General features: G+C 44.4%; 1 protein-coding gene across 1 annotated transcript; it reads right to left on the bottom strand.

Moving 5' to 3' along the window:
- Positions 1-14,871: 14,871 nt before the first annotated feature.
- LOC125532166 (uncharacterized) lies at positions 14,872-17,354 on the bottom strand. Its single transcript, XM_048696317.1, has 3 exons — positions 17,127-17,354; positions 15,370-15,521; positions 14,872-15,283 (listed from the first exon to the last, which is right to left on the bottom strand). Exons 1-3 carry the CDS (start codon positions 17,244-17,246, stop codon positions 15,109-15,111), a joined length of 447 nt encoding a protein of 148 aa, XP_048552274.1. The 5' UTR covers positions 17,247-17,354; the 3' UTR covers positions 14,872-15,108.
- Positions 17,355-17,452: the final 98 nt, after the last annotated feature.

Below are 17,452 nucleotides of genomic sequence, written 5' to 3' on the forward strand. Positions count from 1 at the left end.
GAGAGAAGTGATATCGACCACCTCTCCTTCTCCGAGAGATTGGTCGAACAACAAGTTCTCATATATCTATCCGACACTACCGGCTACATATATACAATAATTATCTCTTACAAATATAATCATACGGACTCATGGTTCACATAGTATTCTCCGTCTTCAGCGATCACGTGGTCAAGAAAGAATGCCGCCAATTCCTCTCGAATTGCTCGCATGCGAGCTGGTGCTAGGAGTTCATCCCGCTTCCGAAACATCTAATTTGAAGAAGGGGGTCAATACATATATATATATATATATATATATGAATGAATGAAACTCAACACAGATGATGGTAATAAAATAAAATTGTGAATGTTGTTATTTACGTACTTCATATTGTTCGTCAGAGTACCCGCCCCGCTCACAGGTCGTGTGGCGGATGGACTCGCAGACGTAGTATCCACAGAAATCATTTCCTTGTTCCTGCCACAACCACTTTACAAGAAATAGAGGTCAATCAAACTGATAAGCAAGAATGCTAAATGGTATTGATGAAACTAGCGCTTGAATCACTAGCTAGGAGATGCGCGGAACATGCTACTATAGTACTTACTTTCGGGTGTCTAAATTCCAGCTCCTTCGGCAGTCCTGGAACTTTTTTGGTGAATTTTCTCCAAACCCTGCCGGACAAAGAAAACAATTACTTGATATCAGGAAATGAACAAAGTTGCTGATATGGTGGATAATGATCGATTTAACTTACTTCTTGAGGATTTCAGTCATGTCCGCATACTCCTGGGGATCTTTTCGTTTAGAGTCCAAGACAGTTACTACTCCCCACTCAAGCCTAATCTCTAGGAGAATATAGTGGTACCTACGCACGCATGCATAACTCATCAATTACATTACTATAACCTGGACTAATATATAAGGGAAACCGAATATGCACAAGACAGTAACACTCACTTGAAGTTGTAAGGAAAGAGTATTATATCTTTGTTTTCATTTTTTTTTGAATGATCGTAGCAAGTTGGCCTCGGTATCTTCAGGACGATGTTCAACCTCAGTTGCATCTATGAGATATGTGTTAACGAACCCAATATCACCGATTTGTCTTTTCTTCAATTCGGCGATCTTCAATCTGCATAATATAGTGAGGATAATTATAAATACATGCAATGAAAGAGATGAGCTATATAGAGAGACTTAATGACAGAAGTAGTAGTACTTACAGACAGTAGCAGGTGACCGTTGTTTTATCGAGGGCCAATTGATTGAAAAACTGATAGAACTCAAATGGAATAGGCAACAGTTCAATTCCAACGAGGTCATGCTCCAGTTTAACTCTCGCATACAAAGTACTCCTCCCCTCATACTCTCTGCAGATTTTCAAGTACCAATCATGTAATCTTCGCATCATCGTTGTTAAAGATTTTTCATCTTTGACGAGAGGCTTCCTGTACTCGTATCTGTGTATCTGCACCTCCATGGGATCATAATGTACATCGTCGGGCAGGTAATCGTCAACATTGCAATAACCGGGCACCATCCTCGGATCGACGATGTCGCTAGGCACCTTGAGCGGGGGGCACGATTGCTTCGCTTGTTCGCCGAGCTGGGCAATCTGTTTCCCAGCTGCTCGTCGTTCTTTCAGCCTTTGATCACTGACTGTACTTCCCGACCGCTCCGCTTCGGCCCATGTCTTTGCAATAATGCGCTCATAGTTGCCTTTCGGTGGAGACTTGGGTGGTTCTGCCCTTGAATTCTGGTGTCTCATTATTTTCGACAAACTTATTCAGCTCTTTCTTCCACCTCCTGAATAGTTCTGCCATCCTCTTAAGAGCAAAAGACTTGATTAATTTCTCTTTAACTGGGTTCTCTGGATTATCCTCTGGCGGTAGGGTGAAATTTGACTTCAGCTCAGTCCAAAGATCATTTTTCTGCATATCATTGACATAAGACACCTCAGGGTCTTCTGTAGCCGGCTTAAACCATTGCTGGATGCTTATCGGGATCTTGTCCCTAACTAGAACCCCGCACTGAGCAACAAATGCGCTCTTTGTCTGGAGGGGTTCAATCGGTTGGCCGTCGGGCGCGATTGCTATGATTTCAAACTTTTCATCTGAGCTCAACTTTTTCTTCGGGCCTCGTCTCTTTACCGAAGTTGTGCTCGATCCGGAGGGCTAGAAAAAAGAACAAAGACTTAATTAATATGTGTACATACCAAAACAATAAATGCATCAATCGGCTAGTCAGCACAGGCTTAACTAATATATATACCTGGCCGGACTCGGTTCGGTCACCGGAGCCATCATCACGGTCTCCTTCTTGCACCGGCATTGGGTCACCGGAGCCGTCCTCATGTTCTTCTTCTTGCACCGGCATTAGGTCACCATAGCCAGCTTGTTCACCCTCTCCTTCCAGACCATCGGTTTCGTTGAGAAAAAACGAGACGGCATCACTTCCTTCTGCGATTATGTCCCTCAACAACGCTTCTTTTGCTTCGTCTAGGGAGGTGTCCATAGTTTCTACAAATATTTACAACATGGCAATTATTATTCAAACATGACAGATGGATATATTAGTGCCAAACGTAGAACTAGCTACCTAATCATAGTAAGCTATCAGGAGGGGGTATATATCGACAACGACGACACTACATCTATGTCCCTCGACGACCCTCGTTCCCGATAAAAAAAGAAGAGGAAGAAGATGTACTCCTCTTTTTTTTTCTTCTTCCTCTTCTTTTTTTATCCTCTTCTTCCTCTCATGTTCGAGAGGATCGCCGAGGGGTCGGGAGGTTGCCTAGTGTCAAAGGATTCAACAAAACCATGTCTTCATCATTAGGCGAAAGTAACATGTGCATGATGGTACGAAGCTCTTCAAAGTTGTTCTGGAATGGAGTCCCAGATAGGATAATTCACTTTTTGGTACAAAGTTCAGCAAGAGCCTTCCGAATATCGCTATTTGGAAGGCCTTTGCTGAATTCGTACCAAAAGGTGGATTATCCTATCCGGGACTCCATTCCAGAACAACTTTGCAGAACTTCGTACCAACATGCCCTGGTTACTTCCGGCTAATGATGAAGGCATGGATTTCTTCAATACTTTGACACTAGGAAACCTCTCTCGACCCCTCGGCGATCCTCGACCCCTCGAACCCTCGACGACCCTGGAACCCTCGACCCCTAGACGACCCTCTTCTTCCTCTCATTTTCGAGAGGATTGCCGAGGGGTCGGGAGGTTGCGTAGTGTCAAAGGATTCAACAAAACCATGTCTTCATCATTAGGCGAAAGTAACATGTGCATGATGGTACGAAGCTCTTCAAAGTTGTTCTGGAACGGAGTCCCAGATAGGATAATTTGCTTTTTGGTACAAAGTTCAGCAAGAGCCTTCTGAATATCTCTATTTGGAAGGCCTTTGCTGAATTCGTACCAAAAGGCGGATTATTCTATCCGGGACTCCATTCCAGAACAACTTTGTAGAACTTCGTACCAACATGCCCTGGTTACTTCCGGCTAATGATGAAGGCATGGATTTCTTCAATACTTTGACACTAGGAAACCTCTCTCAACCCCTCGGCGATCCTCGACCCCTCGAACCCTCGACGACCCTGGAACCCTCGACCCCTAGACGACCCTCTTCTTCCTCTCATGTTCGAGAGGATCGCCGAGGGGTCGGGAGGTTGCCTAGTGTCAAAGGATTCAACAAAACCATGTCTTCATCATTAGGCGAAAGTAACATGTGCATGATGGTACGAAGCTCTTCAAAGTTGTTCTGGAACGGAGTCCTGGATAGGATAATTCGCTTTTTGGTACAAAGTTCAGCAAGAGCCTTCCAAATATTGCTATTTGGAAGGCCTTTGCTGAATTCGTACCAAAAGGCGGATTATTCTATCTGGGACTCCATTCCAGAACAACTTTGCAGAACTTCGTACCAACATGCCCTGGTTACTTCCGGCTAATGATGAAGGCATGGATTTCTTCAATACTTTGACACTAGGAAACCTCTCTCGACCCCTCGGCGATCCTCGACCCCTCGAACCCTCGACGACCCTGGAACCCTCGACCCCTAGACGACCCTCTTCTTCCTCTCATTTTCGAGAGGATTGCCGAGGGGTCGGGAGGTTGCGTAGTGTCAAAGGATTCAACAAAACCATGTCTTCATCATTAGGCGAAAGTAACATGTGCATGATGGTACGAAGCTCTTCAAAGTTGTTCTGGAACGGAGTCCCAGATAGGATAATTTGCTTTTTGGTACAAAGTTCAGCAAGAGCCTTCTGAATATCTCTATTTGGAAGGCCTTTGCTGAATTCGTACCAAAAGGCGGATTATTCTATCCGGGACTCCATTCCAGAACAACTTTGTAGAACTTCGTACCAACATGCCCTGGTTACTTCCGGCTAATGATGAAGGCATGGATTTCTTCAATACTTTGACACTAGGAAACCTCTCTCAACCCCTCGGCGATCCTCGACCCCTCGAACCCTCGACGACCCTGGAACCCTCGACCCCTAGACGACCCTCTTCTTCCTCTCATGTTCGAGAGGATCGCCGAGGGGTCGGGAGGTTGCCTAGTGTCAAAGGATTCAACAAAACCATGTCTTCATCATTAGGCGAAAGTAACATGTGCATGATGGTACGAAGCTCTTCAAAGTTGTTCTGGAACGGAGTCCTGGATAGGATAATTCGCTTTTTGGTACAAAGTTCAGCAAGAGCCTTCCAAATATTGCTATTTGGAAGGCCTTTGCTGAATTCGTACCAAAAGGCGGATTATTCTATCTGGGACTCCATTCCAGAACAACTTTGCAGAACTTCGTACCAACATGTCCTGGTTACTTCCGGCTAATGATGAAGGCATGGATTTCTTCAATACTTTGACACTAGGAAACCTCTCTTGACCCCTCGGCGATCCTCGACCCCTCGAACCCCCGATAAAAATTAAGAAGAAGAAGAAGAAAAAAGAGGAGAAGAAGAAAGGAATAGCTAGAGGAGAAGAAGAACTGACAAAGTCTTCTCCTCTATTCCTTCTTCTTCTCCTCTCTTTTTTCTTCTTCTTCCTCTTTTTTTCCTTTTCTTTTTTTTCTCCTCTTCTTCCTCTTCTCTTCTTCTCCTTCTTCGGGTAAGCCCTAGTTTCCCGACCCTCGACCGCTCGACGACACTCTCGACATGCCCTCGTTCCCGATAAAAAAAGAAGAGGAAGAATAAGAATAAAAAGAGGAGAAGAAAGAATAGAGGAGAAGAAGTTCTTCTCCTCTATTCTTTCTTCTCCTCTTTTTATTCTTATTCTTCCTCTTCATTTTTTCCTCTTCTTCCTCTCCTCTTCTTCTCTCTCTTCCCCGCCTCTCTCATGAATGTTTGCCGTCCCCCCCCCTCGACCCCTCGACGACCCTCGTTCCCGATAAAAAAAGAAGAGGAAGAAGAAGAAGAAGAAAAAAGAAGAGAAGAAAGAATAGAGGAGAAGAACTTCTTCTCCTTTATTCTTTCTTCTCCTCTTTTTATTCTTCTCCCTCTTCTTCTCCCTCTTCTTCCCCTTCTTCCCCGCCTCTCTCATGAATGTCCGACGTTCTTGACCCTCGACCCCCTATACTAGTTCTCGACCCTCGACCCCCTAAACTAGTTCTCGACCCTCGACCCCCTAAATATCCATATATGAACAAAAATTTCTACAAATGAAAATAACCTAAAAAAATCATATGATCATCTATGAACAAAAAAAACATCATTTGATCATCTATCATCTATGAACAAAAAAATCATCATTTGATCATCTATCATCTATGAACAAAAATATTCCTAGATACATAAAAAATTTCTAAAAATGAAAATAACCTAAAAAAATCATATATATTTAGCAAATTCTAGCCACATACATCACATACACATATACATTATAGCCACATACACATATACATCACATATGAACAAAAAAATAAACTAATAAAAATAAAAAAACATATTGCAACATATGAAAAAAAACATGGTGGCGTCGGCAGGGCAGAGGGGCATGGCGGCAGGTGCTCACAGAGGGGAGCGGCACCGGCGTCGGGGCAGATGGCGTCGAGGGCGGCGGCGACGGCGTTGGGGCGACGCGGGGCACGGGCGGTGACGGGGCGACGATGACGGGCGCGGGCGACGGCGACGAGGAGCAGGGCGTCGGGGCAGATGGCGTCGAGGGCGGCGGCGACGGCGTCGGGGCGACGCGGGGCGCGGGCGGCGACGGGGCGACGACGACGAGGAGCAAGGCGTCGGGGCAGAGGGTGGCGTCGGCGGCGGGGAGTTGAGGAACTGAATGAAAATTTTGACAAGTGTTGTATATATAGCCAGGCCTTTGGTCCCGGTTGGTGGCACTAATCGGGACTAATGCACCCCTTTAGTCCCGGTTGGTGCCACGAACCGGGACCAAAGGCCTCTTTTCAGCAGCCCAAAGGGCGGGAAGCGGCGGCCTTTGGTCCCGGTTGGTGGCACAACCGGGACTAAAGGGGGGCATTGGTCATGGTTGGTGCCACGAACCGTGACCAATGCACCATTTAGTCCCGGTTGGTGTCACCAACCGGGACCAATGGCCTTGTGCTGCCCCGCGCCCAAAAGTTTAGTACCACCTCGCTAGTTGACAGCGCCCAACACCTGTTTATAAGCTCTGCTGCCTCCTCCCTCTCGAACTCCTCTGAACTGCAGGCCTATGGGCCTAATCTGACACTGCTTTGCCTGTGGACCTATTGGGCCTTCTGCGGGCCTGAATTCTGGCCCATGTTGGGTTTCTAGTCGTATTCAGGCCGTGGTGGCCCAATAGGTGGCAATTTTTTTTAATTTTTTTCCAGTTTTTTGTTTTGTTTTTTGCATTATTTATTTCCTTTTGTTTTTTGCTTTATTTTTTAATTCTTTTTGCTTTTAGGTCAGAAAAATTATAAACTTTCTGTTAGTGCCATTACTTTTCAAATTTGAATAGTTAAAATTTGAATTCTTTGAAATTTGTGTGAATCACAAGTTTGTGATTAACTTTACTATAAAAATATTTTTTCCAGTTTTTTTGTTTTGTTTTTTGCATTATTTATTTTCTTTTGTTTTTTGCTTTATTTTTTAATTCTTTTTGCTTTTAGTTTTAGAAAAAAATTATAAACTTTCTGTTATTGCCATTAGTTTTCAAATTTGAAAACACTTTTTTTTTGTTTTCTTTGTTGCTTTATTTATTTTATTTTGTTTCTACTTACAACAAAATACTTATTGTTGCTATTTTTATTTTTTTTCCAATTTTTTGTTTTGTTTTCTGCATTATTTATTTTCTTTTGTTTTTGCTTTATTTTTTAATTCTTTTTGCTTTTAGTTTTAGAAAAATTATAAACTATCTGTTAGTGCCATTTTTTCAAATTTGAAAACACTTTTTTTGTTTTTCGTTTTCTTTGTTTCTTTATTTATTTTATTTTGTTTCTACTTACAACAAAATACTTATTGTTGCTATTTTTATTTTTTTTCCAGTTTTTTTGTTTTGTTTTTTGCATTATTTATTTCCTTTTGTTTTTGCTTTATTTTTTTAATTGTTTTTGATTTTAGGTCAGCAAAATTATAAACTTTTTGTTAGTGCCATTAGTTTTAGAAAAATTATAAACTTTCTGTTAGTGCCATTAGTTTTCAAATTTGAATAGTTAAAATTTGAATTCTTTGAAAATTGTTTGAATCACAAGTTTGTGATTAACTTACTAAAAAAATGAGAGTAGATGAAAGTTGAAAGTTTTTGTTAGTGCCATTAGTTTTAGAAAGTTGAAAGTTGAAAGTTAAAAGTTGGCATGGGCCAGGGATTAATGGTCATGGTATTACGAGGGCCGAACCATAAGACATGAAAGCATTTCAAATGAACTCTGAAAAAGTTGAAAGTTGGGATGGTATCATAATTTCATCCACATAGCATGTGCATGTACAAAACGGACAATGGTAGCATGTTCGTGTGTTGCAAAGTTGCGGGAGAAAGTCTTCACTTTTTCTTCGCTTGTGTCATTTGCTTATTGCGCCGTAACCATGGATAATCTTCATTGTTTATCAGGATGCTTGGGTCAGCCTTGACATTGAAGGGAGGAATTTCATGAAACTTTTCATACTCTTCAGACATGTCTGTCTTGCCGTCCACTCCCAGGATGTCCTTTTTTCCTGAAAGAACTATGTGGCGCTTTGGCTCATCGTATGATGTATTCGCTTCCTTATCTTTTCTTTTTCTCGGTTTGGTAGACATGTCCTTCACATAGATAACCTGTGCAACATCATTGGCTAGGACGAACGGTTCGTCAGTGTACCCAAGATTTTTCAGATCCACTGTTGTCATTCCGTACTGTGGGTCTACCTGTACCCCGCCGCCTAACAGATTGACCCATTTGCACTTAAACAAAGGGACCTTAAAATCAGGTCCGTAGTCAAGTTCCCATATGTCCACTATGTAACCATAATATGTATCCTTTCCGCTCTCGGTTGCTGCATCAAAGCGGACACCGCTGTTTTGGTTGGTGCTCTTTTGATCTTGGGCGATCGTGTAAAATGTATTCCCATTTATCTCGTATCCTTTGTAAGTCAATACAGTCAAAGATGGTCCCCTGGACAACAAGTACAACTCATCAGAAACAGTGTTGTCACCTCTAAGACGTGTTTCCAACCAACTGCTGAAAGTCCTGATGTGTTGACATATAATCCAGTCGTCGCACTGCTCTGAGTGTTTGGAGCGCAGACTGTTCTTGTGTTCATCGACATACGGGGTCACCAAGGTAGAGTTCTGTAGAACTGTGTAGTGTGCTTGAGACCAAGAATATCCGTCCCTGCATATTATTGAGTCTCTTCCAAGAGTGCCTTTTCCAGTCAGTCTCCCCTCATACCACGATTTAGGGAGACCTATCTTGTTAAGGCCAGGAATGAAGTCAACACAAAACCCGATAACATCCTCTGTTTGATGGCCCATGGAGATGCTTCCTTCTGGCCTAGCACGGTTACGGACATATTTCTTTAGGACTCCCATGAACCTCTCAAAGGGGAACATATTGTGTAGAAATACGGGCCCCAGGATGACAATCTCGTCGACTAGATGAACTAGGACGTGCGTCATGATATTGAAGAAGGATGGTGGGAACACCAGCTCGAAACTGACAAGACATTGCGCCACATCACTCCTTAGCCTCGGTTCTCACTGTGCCATCGCATCAACTTGGCATGCTCTTCATTTTTGAACAGACGTTTCAACCGTGGTATTATAGGAGCATACCACATCACCTTCGCAGGAACCCTCTTCCTGGGGGGCTCGCCGTCAACATCACCAGGGTCATCTCGTCTGATCTTATACCGCAATGCACCGCATACCGGGCATGCGTTCAGATCCTTGTATGCACCGCGGTAGAGGATGCAGTCATTAGGGCATGCATGTATCTTCTCCACCTCCAATCCTAGAGGGCATACGACCTTCTTTGTTGCGTATGTACTGTCGGGCAATTCGTTATCCTTTGGAAGCTTCTTCTTCAATATTTTCAGTAGCTTCTCAAATCCTTTGTCAGCCACAGCATTCTCTGCTTTCCACTGCAGCAATTCCAGTACGGTACCGAGCTTTGTGTTGCCATCTTCGCAATTGGGGTATAACCCTTTTTTGTGATCCTCTAACATGCGATCGAACTTCAGCTTCTCCTTTTGACTAATGCATTGCGTCCTTGCATCGACAATGACCCGGCGGAGATCATCATCATCGGGCACATCGTCTGGTTCCTCTTGATCTTCAGCAGCTTCACCCGTGGCAGCATCATTGGGCACATCGTCTGGTTCCTTTTGATCTTCACCAGCTCCCCCCGTTGCAGCATCACCGTATTCAGGGGGCACATAGTTGTCATCGTACTCTTCTTCTTCGCCGTCTTCCATCATAACCCCTATTTCTCCGTGCCTCATCCAAACATTATAGTGTGGCATGAAACCCTTGTAAAGCAGGTGGGAGTGAAGGATTTTCCGGTTAGAGTAAGACCTCGTATTCCCACATTCAGTGCATGGACAACACATAAAACCATTCTGCTTGTTTGCCTCAGCCGCATCGAGAAACTCATGCACGCCCTTAATGTACTCGCGGGTGTGTCTGTCACCATACATCCATTGCCGGTTCATCTGCGTGCATTATATATAATTAAGTGTCCAAATTAATAGAAGTTCATCATCACATTAAAACCAAAGTGCATACATAGTTCTCATCTAACAACATATAGCTCTCCAGAGCATCTAATTAATTAAACCATACATTGAAACTATGTAAAACATTTCAATGCGAAAACAAATGCGATTATAATCGCAACCAAGGTAACAATTGATCCAACGGCATAATGATACCAAGCCTCGGTATGAATGGCATATTTTCTAATCTTTCTAATCTTCAAGCGCATTGCATCCATCTTGATCTTGTGATCATCGACGACATCCGCAACATGCAACTCCAATATCATCTTCTCCTCCTCAATTTTTTTTTATTTTTTTCCTTCAACAAATTGTTTTCTTCTTCAACTAAATTTAACCTCTCGACAATAGGGACGGTTGGCATTTCCGATTCACATACATCCTAGATAAATAAAATCTATGTCACGTTGGTCGGCATAATTTTCATAAACAATAAATGAACCAATAGTTATAAAGATAATATACATACCACATCCGAATCATAGACAGGACGAGGGCCGACGGGGGCGGATACCAAAACCATCGCACTATATAAGATGCAATAATAAATGTAAGAAAATGATACAAGTACCTATCTAAACATACAAGTAAGAATATTTTTCCTTTCAGAAAGAAGATAAGAACAAGAGGCTCACCACGGTGGTGTCGGTGATGAGATCGGCGCGGGTGATCGACGGCGATGAAGACGGGGACGGGGCGTGACGGACCGCTAAATCTAGACAAATCTCGAAGAAAATGGAGCTTGGAGGTCGAGCTTCGAGAGGAGAAAGCTTAAGTAGTGTGGCTCGGGCATTCCATCGAACACCTCATGTGCATAGGAGGTGAGCTAGAGCACCACAAAGCCCTCTCCCCCTCGGCCAGAAAAAACAGAGCACTGTGCTCTGCTCTTGCGCGAGGGAGTATATATAGGCACCTCATTGGTCCCGGTTGGTGGCATGAACCGGGACTAAAGGGGAGCCTTTGGTCCAGGTTCAAGCCACCAACCGGGACCAATGGTGGTGGGCCAGGAGCGAGGCCCATTGGTCCCGGTTCGTCCCACCAACCGGGACCAAAAGGTCCAGATGAACCGGGACCAATGGCCCACGTGGCCCGGCCGGCCCCCTGGGCTCACGAACCGGGACCAATGCCCACATTGGTCCCAGTTCTAGACTGAACCGGGACTAATGGGCTGACCCGGCCTGGACCAAAGCCCTGTTTTCTACTAGTGACTGGAGTTAAGTGGTTGTTCGACCTGCTTGTTACTCTCAGGGAGGAAGAACGTACAAGGGTCCTCATGATCATATGGAGAAATTGGTAGATAAGGAACGACACTCTGCATGATAAAGTCCTGGCTCCTGTTGAGGCAACACATAAGTTTATGCTCAGTTACATGTCGTCTTTGGAGCAGATTAAGTTGAACGATGGGAGAGACTTGGTGAAGGGAAAAGGTCATGCACTATAAGAGGGCACCATGGTCAGAAAACCGCGCATTCATCGGGTGAAGGAGCAAATGCCATGGCCACCACCACCGGCGGGCTGGGTAGCGGTTTCCATGGATGGATCCTTTGTAACATGTGACAATGGTGCTGGAGCAGCCATGGTAGTAAGAGATAACAATGGGGGGCATTTACTATCTAGATGATGGTATATTCCCCATTGTTAGATGCATTTGAAGCTGAACTAGTGGCGGTCAGAGAAGGAGTTAAAGCGGTATTCATGCATATACCTCTTTGTTGTTCATTGTTCAGACTGATTACGCTGCAGTTGTGAAGGTGCTGAATGAAGCGGGACTTAACAGATTATACATGGGCCATATGATAGAGGAGATTAAGGAGTTGTTAGAAGATATGGAGCATATTCTTACGTGTATTGTCTGTGTGTAGAATAGGGCTACATATCGACTAGCTTTTTTGTCGAGAGTGGAGCAACGAACCGAGTTGTGGTTGCTGGTCGCCCCAGATGCTCTCATTACCTTACTGGCTACAAATTGTAATCCTATTACTTTATATATAAAGCTCCCTTTTCTACCAGAAAAAAAATACAATGCCTTCTAAAAAAACAATACAATGTATCATCGTTCATACCCAATCTAAATTTTTCTCAAATTGTTTTTTACAGTGTTGATGCACTAAGAGCAACTCCAACGGGGCGACCCAAACGGACAGCGATTTCGTCCGCTTTTTGTCCGTTTGAGTCGGCCGCCCGCCCGGCGTCCGTCCTATTTTTGATATGGGTCGGCAGCGTGCCCAACACGCCGACCCGTATGTGCCGGCGTGGCCGGCTGGCCGGCCAATTTTACATTGATTTGCATTCAAACATATTGCCAAATAACATAGTTTACCGAATAAAAATATTATAGTTTTACAAGCCGAATACAAATAAAAATGTTTCACATAGTTTTGGAAACAAGTAAAAGAACATACATCTATTAGTTGCCAACATGAGCCTTCATATGCTCAACCAAATCATTTTGCAGTTGCACGTGAGTTTCCCAAGCACGCATGTCTTGATGTAATTGGGTGAACTGTTCAAACGTGTCGCTCCTCCATGCTTAGGCACAACATTCTCACCCTGAAACTGAAACCCTTGATCGTACGGACGTTCCGGGCGCTCGTCTTCTACAATCATATTGTGCATGACCATACAAGCAGTCATCACCTCCCATAGTTTCTGCGTGCTCCAGGTATTAGTAGGATACCGAACGATGCCCCATCGAGACTGCAAAACACCCAAGGCACGCTCGACATCTTTCCTAGCACTCTCTTGCTCTTGGGCGAATCTCTTCCTCTTCTCTCCGACAGGGTTGGGTATTGTTTTGACAATAGTGGTCCACTGAGGATAGATACCGTCACCCAGGTAGTATCCTTTGTCGTAGTTGTGGCCGTTGACAGTAAAGTTCACCGGTGGGCTGTTGCCTTCGGCAAGCCTAGCAAACACCAGCGAGCGCTGAAGCACGTTGATATCATTATGTGATCCAGCCATGCCAAAGAAAGAGTGCCAGATCCAGAGATCTTGAGACGCCACGGCCTCTAGTATGACAGTGCAAGCCCTGACATGGCCCTTATACTGCGCTTGCCAAGCAGAAGGGCAGTTCTTCCACTCTCAATGCATACAGTCTATACTGTCAAACATCCCTGGGAAACCCCTACTGGCATTCATCGCCAACAAACGGGTTGTATCTTCAGCTGTCGGCTCTCTCAAGTACTCAGGGCCAAACACAGCAATAACAGCCTTGCAGAACTTATACAGGGACTCTAGGCATGTAGACTCGCTCATACGGACGTACTCGTCAATGAGATCACCGGGCACTCCGTATGCAAGCATTTGGATGGCGGCAGTGCATTTCTGATAAGAGAAGAAACCAATCTTGCCGACGGCATCCTCTTTGCACTCAAAATAGTCATCATAGCCGACCACCCCCTCTCTAATACGATTGAAAAGATGCCTACTCATACGGAAACGGCGGCGGAATTTTTTATATTTGAACAACGGGTTTGTTGTATCAAAATAGTCCTTCCAAAGAAGGAAATGCCCGCTCTCTCGGTTGCGATTCAACGCCGGAAGGTGGCCCGGAATGGAGCCATGGAACAACGGCCGCTGGCTGTTGAGGTGGTGATGGACCAACATGGCAGCCAATATCTCCTCATCGTCGGACGACGAATCGTCAGAGTTGCAAAGGAAATTGTGGAAAAAGAACTCGTCGGCGGAGTCCATTTTGTATCTTGGCAAACCGCCGAACAGCTTGCGAGCTTATAGTGTATAAATATCTTTTGCATGAAAGTTTGTGGTGTGATCATACGTGTAACTATTCATGAATCTTAAATGTTTCAGCCGGCTTGGACCAACGAGTTGCTAGAAAGTGCCTTTTTTAGTTGGCAATTTCAATTTTTTTTGCTTCAAACTTCAACATTTTAAAAAATACCTAGAAAATCGTATATGTGCCCAGTAAAGATCTGGGGAAGTTCCAACCGATTTGGACCAGTGGTTTGTGAGAATTTTGCTTCCTTTTCTAGTTCATTCTTGCCAAAAAAAAAATATCCAAGGCCTGAAATGTAGTAGTACTAGAAGATTAAGAGTGTTATTGTGAAGACATCAAGACTAAACGAACTCCCAGTTTTGCTTGTCATTGTACTCGTGAAGATACTCATCGGCTTTGCTCTCTATGGGCTGAGGAAAAGATATGGATTTTTCGAAGATGATGCTTGGGTAGAGCATAGATATGCAACACCATTGGAGATGGCACTAAAGACAGTTACAACCATAGCAGGCTAAGATGAGCATTTGAATAACCTGGTGGGTGTATCTAATGATTCCTTTTGATGGCTGTAAGAAATCAATGTTGGCTTGCTAGACTAGGATGATCATACAAGAGGTCAGAAAAGAGTATCATCATTTAATCAATATTGGTTCATACATTACATGGCTGTGACTGGATTTAAAGTTACATGCAGGCATCTTGTAACACTCCTGATCTTCATTCCCTCTAAAGATTAATGCTACATGAAACTGTACTGCTAAGTCACAAAAACTGAATTATCTTGACACACTGGGGCAGTTAGAGAGCAATCATGCCTTACTGTTACAGAACACAGCAGGGTAGCCAAATAGTCATCACCCTTTCCACACAAGCACGTTTTCAGCTATGCATCAGACAAACGAAATACAGTGTGAGCAAAGAGCTCACACATCCTTAAACAAACAAAGAACCAATCAACTAACTTGCCAAGGGAGACCCAAATAACATCAACATAGTACCATACCACTTGAGCCAATATTCTCACTGATAACTCAGTCTTAACTTTTAAGATAGCACTTCTCACCAAGCATCACAGCTAGTTCAGCCTTACCATAACATACAATCGCACTGAACATGACAGATAATTTAGTCTAACAAAGCCGCAGTGTCCGAACAGAGCAATGGCAAGATGGCAACTACATAAAGTGCTGGGGTTAGTCACTATGCAACTAGCTGTCCTCAAAGTTCTACATTGGGCATCAACGCGGCCATCCTCTTGTTAAAATCATCCTTCTCAGCTGGCGTCATCTCCTTCTTGCCATCAGGCACATCACACATAGACATGTAGCCATAAAGGAATGCTGGGCTATACATCATGACTAAATGGTACCACTTTGCCCTACGATAGAAGCGCCTGCAGGGCAGTTCATGAGAGATCAGAGCCCTTGTAAACCAAGAATGTAACAGGCATATAGAACAATATCGGGCTCAAAATCATACCAGACGGGGTCCTCAGGTTTAGGCTCCACATGGGATGAGAGGTGCTTGATCAGGCCCTTCTGGTTTCCTATCTTCTCCCTGTTTTCAGACATCATGCGGTAGAGCTCTTCTTTGACCTGCTGGATCTCAGCCAAACGAGTTGCGTCCGCCTTCTGCATTGTTATTGACAGAGCAAGACAGGGAGAAACCGCATTAACCCAAATCAGGAACAGATCAATATCGAAGTTTATATCAGAAGTAGAGCAGGTATATATGCTTTATGACAGCAGTAGCACTCAAGAGGCATGCAATCAATCAATTGGCAAACAATGCAATGCTTATGTCATTCAGCACTTGAGTCTGACAGCATGCACTAGCACCAAGCTAAATTCAGTCAAGCATGCAAGTAAATTAAGACCAGCAGCATATCAACTTATCAAGCGAATTCTGAACCCAGGATTATTATGCCCTTCTTTCAGATTCAGATTGTAGCATTTGGTAAACGAGAAGGAAAAGCTAGGTTGCTAATTAAACATGCAGAGTACAATGGAAATTTACAAAAGAGGTTAGGAAGTCAGATAGATCAGGGGAGACCCTGAACTTTAGTTGATTTAAATCCTCCTTAATCAAAGCAGCCCACCCTTCCAATGTAGGAGTCACACCATCCAAGTATTTCCAGTTTGGCAGTAGCAGCATTGCTCATCATCTCAGGTAGACCCCTTGTGGTATCCCAGGTAATATGAATATGGATGGTATCCCAACAAGAGGCACTGAATGCGCAAGCAAAGAATAGGTGTATGGTGGTTTCTTCCACGTCATCATCACACAGCAGGCAAGAAAGATCCTCTCCAATATCAAAGCGCCTCCTCTTAAGCATATTCCTAGTGCTCAGTCTATCCATGAGCCATAACCAAGTGAAAACCTTCTGTTTCATGATTCACTTGGATTTCCATATGCTGGTCAGAACAGGGGAGGGTTGTATTTGCCTGAAGCAGAATCTATCTACAGCACTTATTTGGCCAGTATCGTACATCCCCCCAATATAAGATCCAATCATCAGGACTCCAAGGCTCGAGCCGCGCACTGTTCTTGATTTGGAGGTCCTGAAGCTTTTCCCGAGCCTCCAAGGATAGAGGCAGGTGAAAGTTGTGCAGATGGTCTTGAGGATCCATGAATTGCTGGACTGAGAGAACGTCCGGAAGAGCAAAAGAGAAGAGGTGCTCATATTGGTCCATCAGCAAGCCATCTTGTTCCCAAGCATCCGTCCAGAATAGAACAGTGTCACCGGCATTCACAATACAGGAGGTGATCCCTCTGTATACATCCATGTTTGAGAAAAAAAAAACATCTTTCCAGCAGAAAGATCCACAGGGTTGCATGGCATGAGGAGGGGTGTTTTCATAGTATTTTTGCCAAACCAACATCACCCAAGGCACATCCGTCATTGTGAATAAATTTGTCTATGTATTGTAACGCTTGGTTCTAAATTCTCAAATTTATAACGCCCAGCACCCCTTTGTGTTTGGGAAGGCAACCCAAATTCCAGGCAGCAAGACAGTATTAGCTAGGGATCCTGGAATCTGGCATCCCTATCAACCACCTTACAGAGTATTCAGTTCAACCACATGACAAATTGCAAAAATAGTGACCACCTGAACGTAACCTCGACGGTCACGACTAATTTAGTACCCGCATCCCGTGATGGGGATCAAGAATCCGCAATAGCTAGGGTTAGGGTTCCGACTCCACCGATGCGTGAAGGGGGCGGGGGGGCTTACCGTTGAGTGCAGGAACCGAGAGGGCGTGGGCTGGGGATGCTGCGCCACCGCCGCGGTCAGCGACGGGCGGAGGCCGCGGCCGCCGAGCCGCTTGCACACCGAGCGGACCGCCATCGCCATGAGGGCTTCGCCGAGGTTGCGCCGACTGCAGATCGAGAAAGAAGAGGAAAAAGATACGCTCCGCCCGGTCGCTCGTTTGCTTTCTTTTTTTCTTTTTCTTTTGAGGGGCGGTCGCTCGTTTTCTTTACAAGGCGCTCAGTACCGGGCCGGCCCATGTTCGCCCGCACGCTGTCTCAGAAACATACGCTTCGCCCGGTCGCTAGTTT

The sequence above is a fragment of the Triticum urartu genome, chromosome 1A (genome assembly GCF_056163025.1).
Source record: "Triticum urartu cultivar PI428250 chromosome 1A, HENAU_Tu73, whole genome shotgun sequence".
In the NCBI taxonomy this organism is placed as follows: domain Eukaryota; kingdom Viridiplantae; phylum Streptophyta; class Magnoliopsida; order Poales; family Poaceae; genus Triticum; species Triticum urartu.

What these genes read in the sequence shown, in the direction of transcription:
- LOC125532166 (XM_048696317.1), bottom strand. Translation starts at nt 17,246, where the DNA reads ATGGCGATGGCGGTCCGCTCGGTGTGCAAGCGGCTCGGCGGCCGCGGC. An exon ending in CTCGGTTCCTGCACTCAACG is followed by an intron (nt 15,522 to 17,126) that starts GTAAGCCCCCCC and finishes ATAACAATGCAG; the next exon opens with AAGGCGGACGCAACTCGTTT. An exon ending in AAACCTGAGGACCCCGTCTG is followed by an intron (nt 15,284 to 15,369) that starts GTATGATTTTGA and finishes ACTGCCCTGCAG; the next exon opens with GCGCTTCTATCGTAGGGCAA.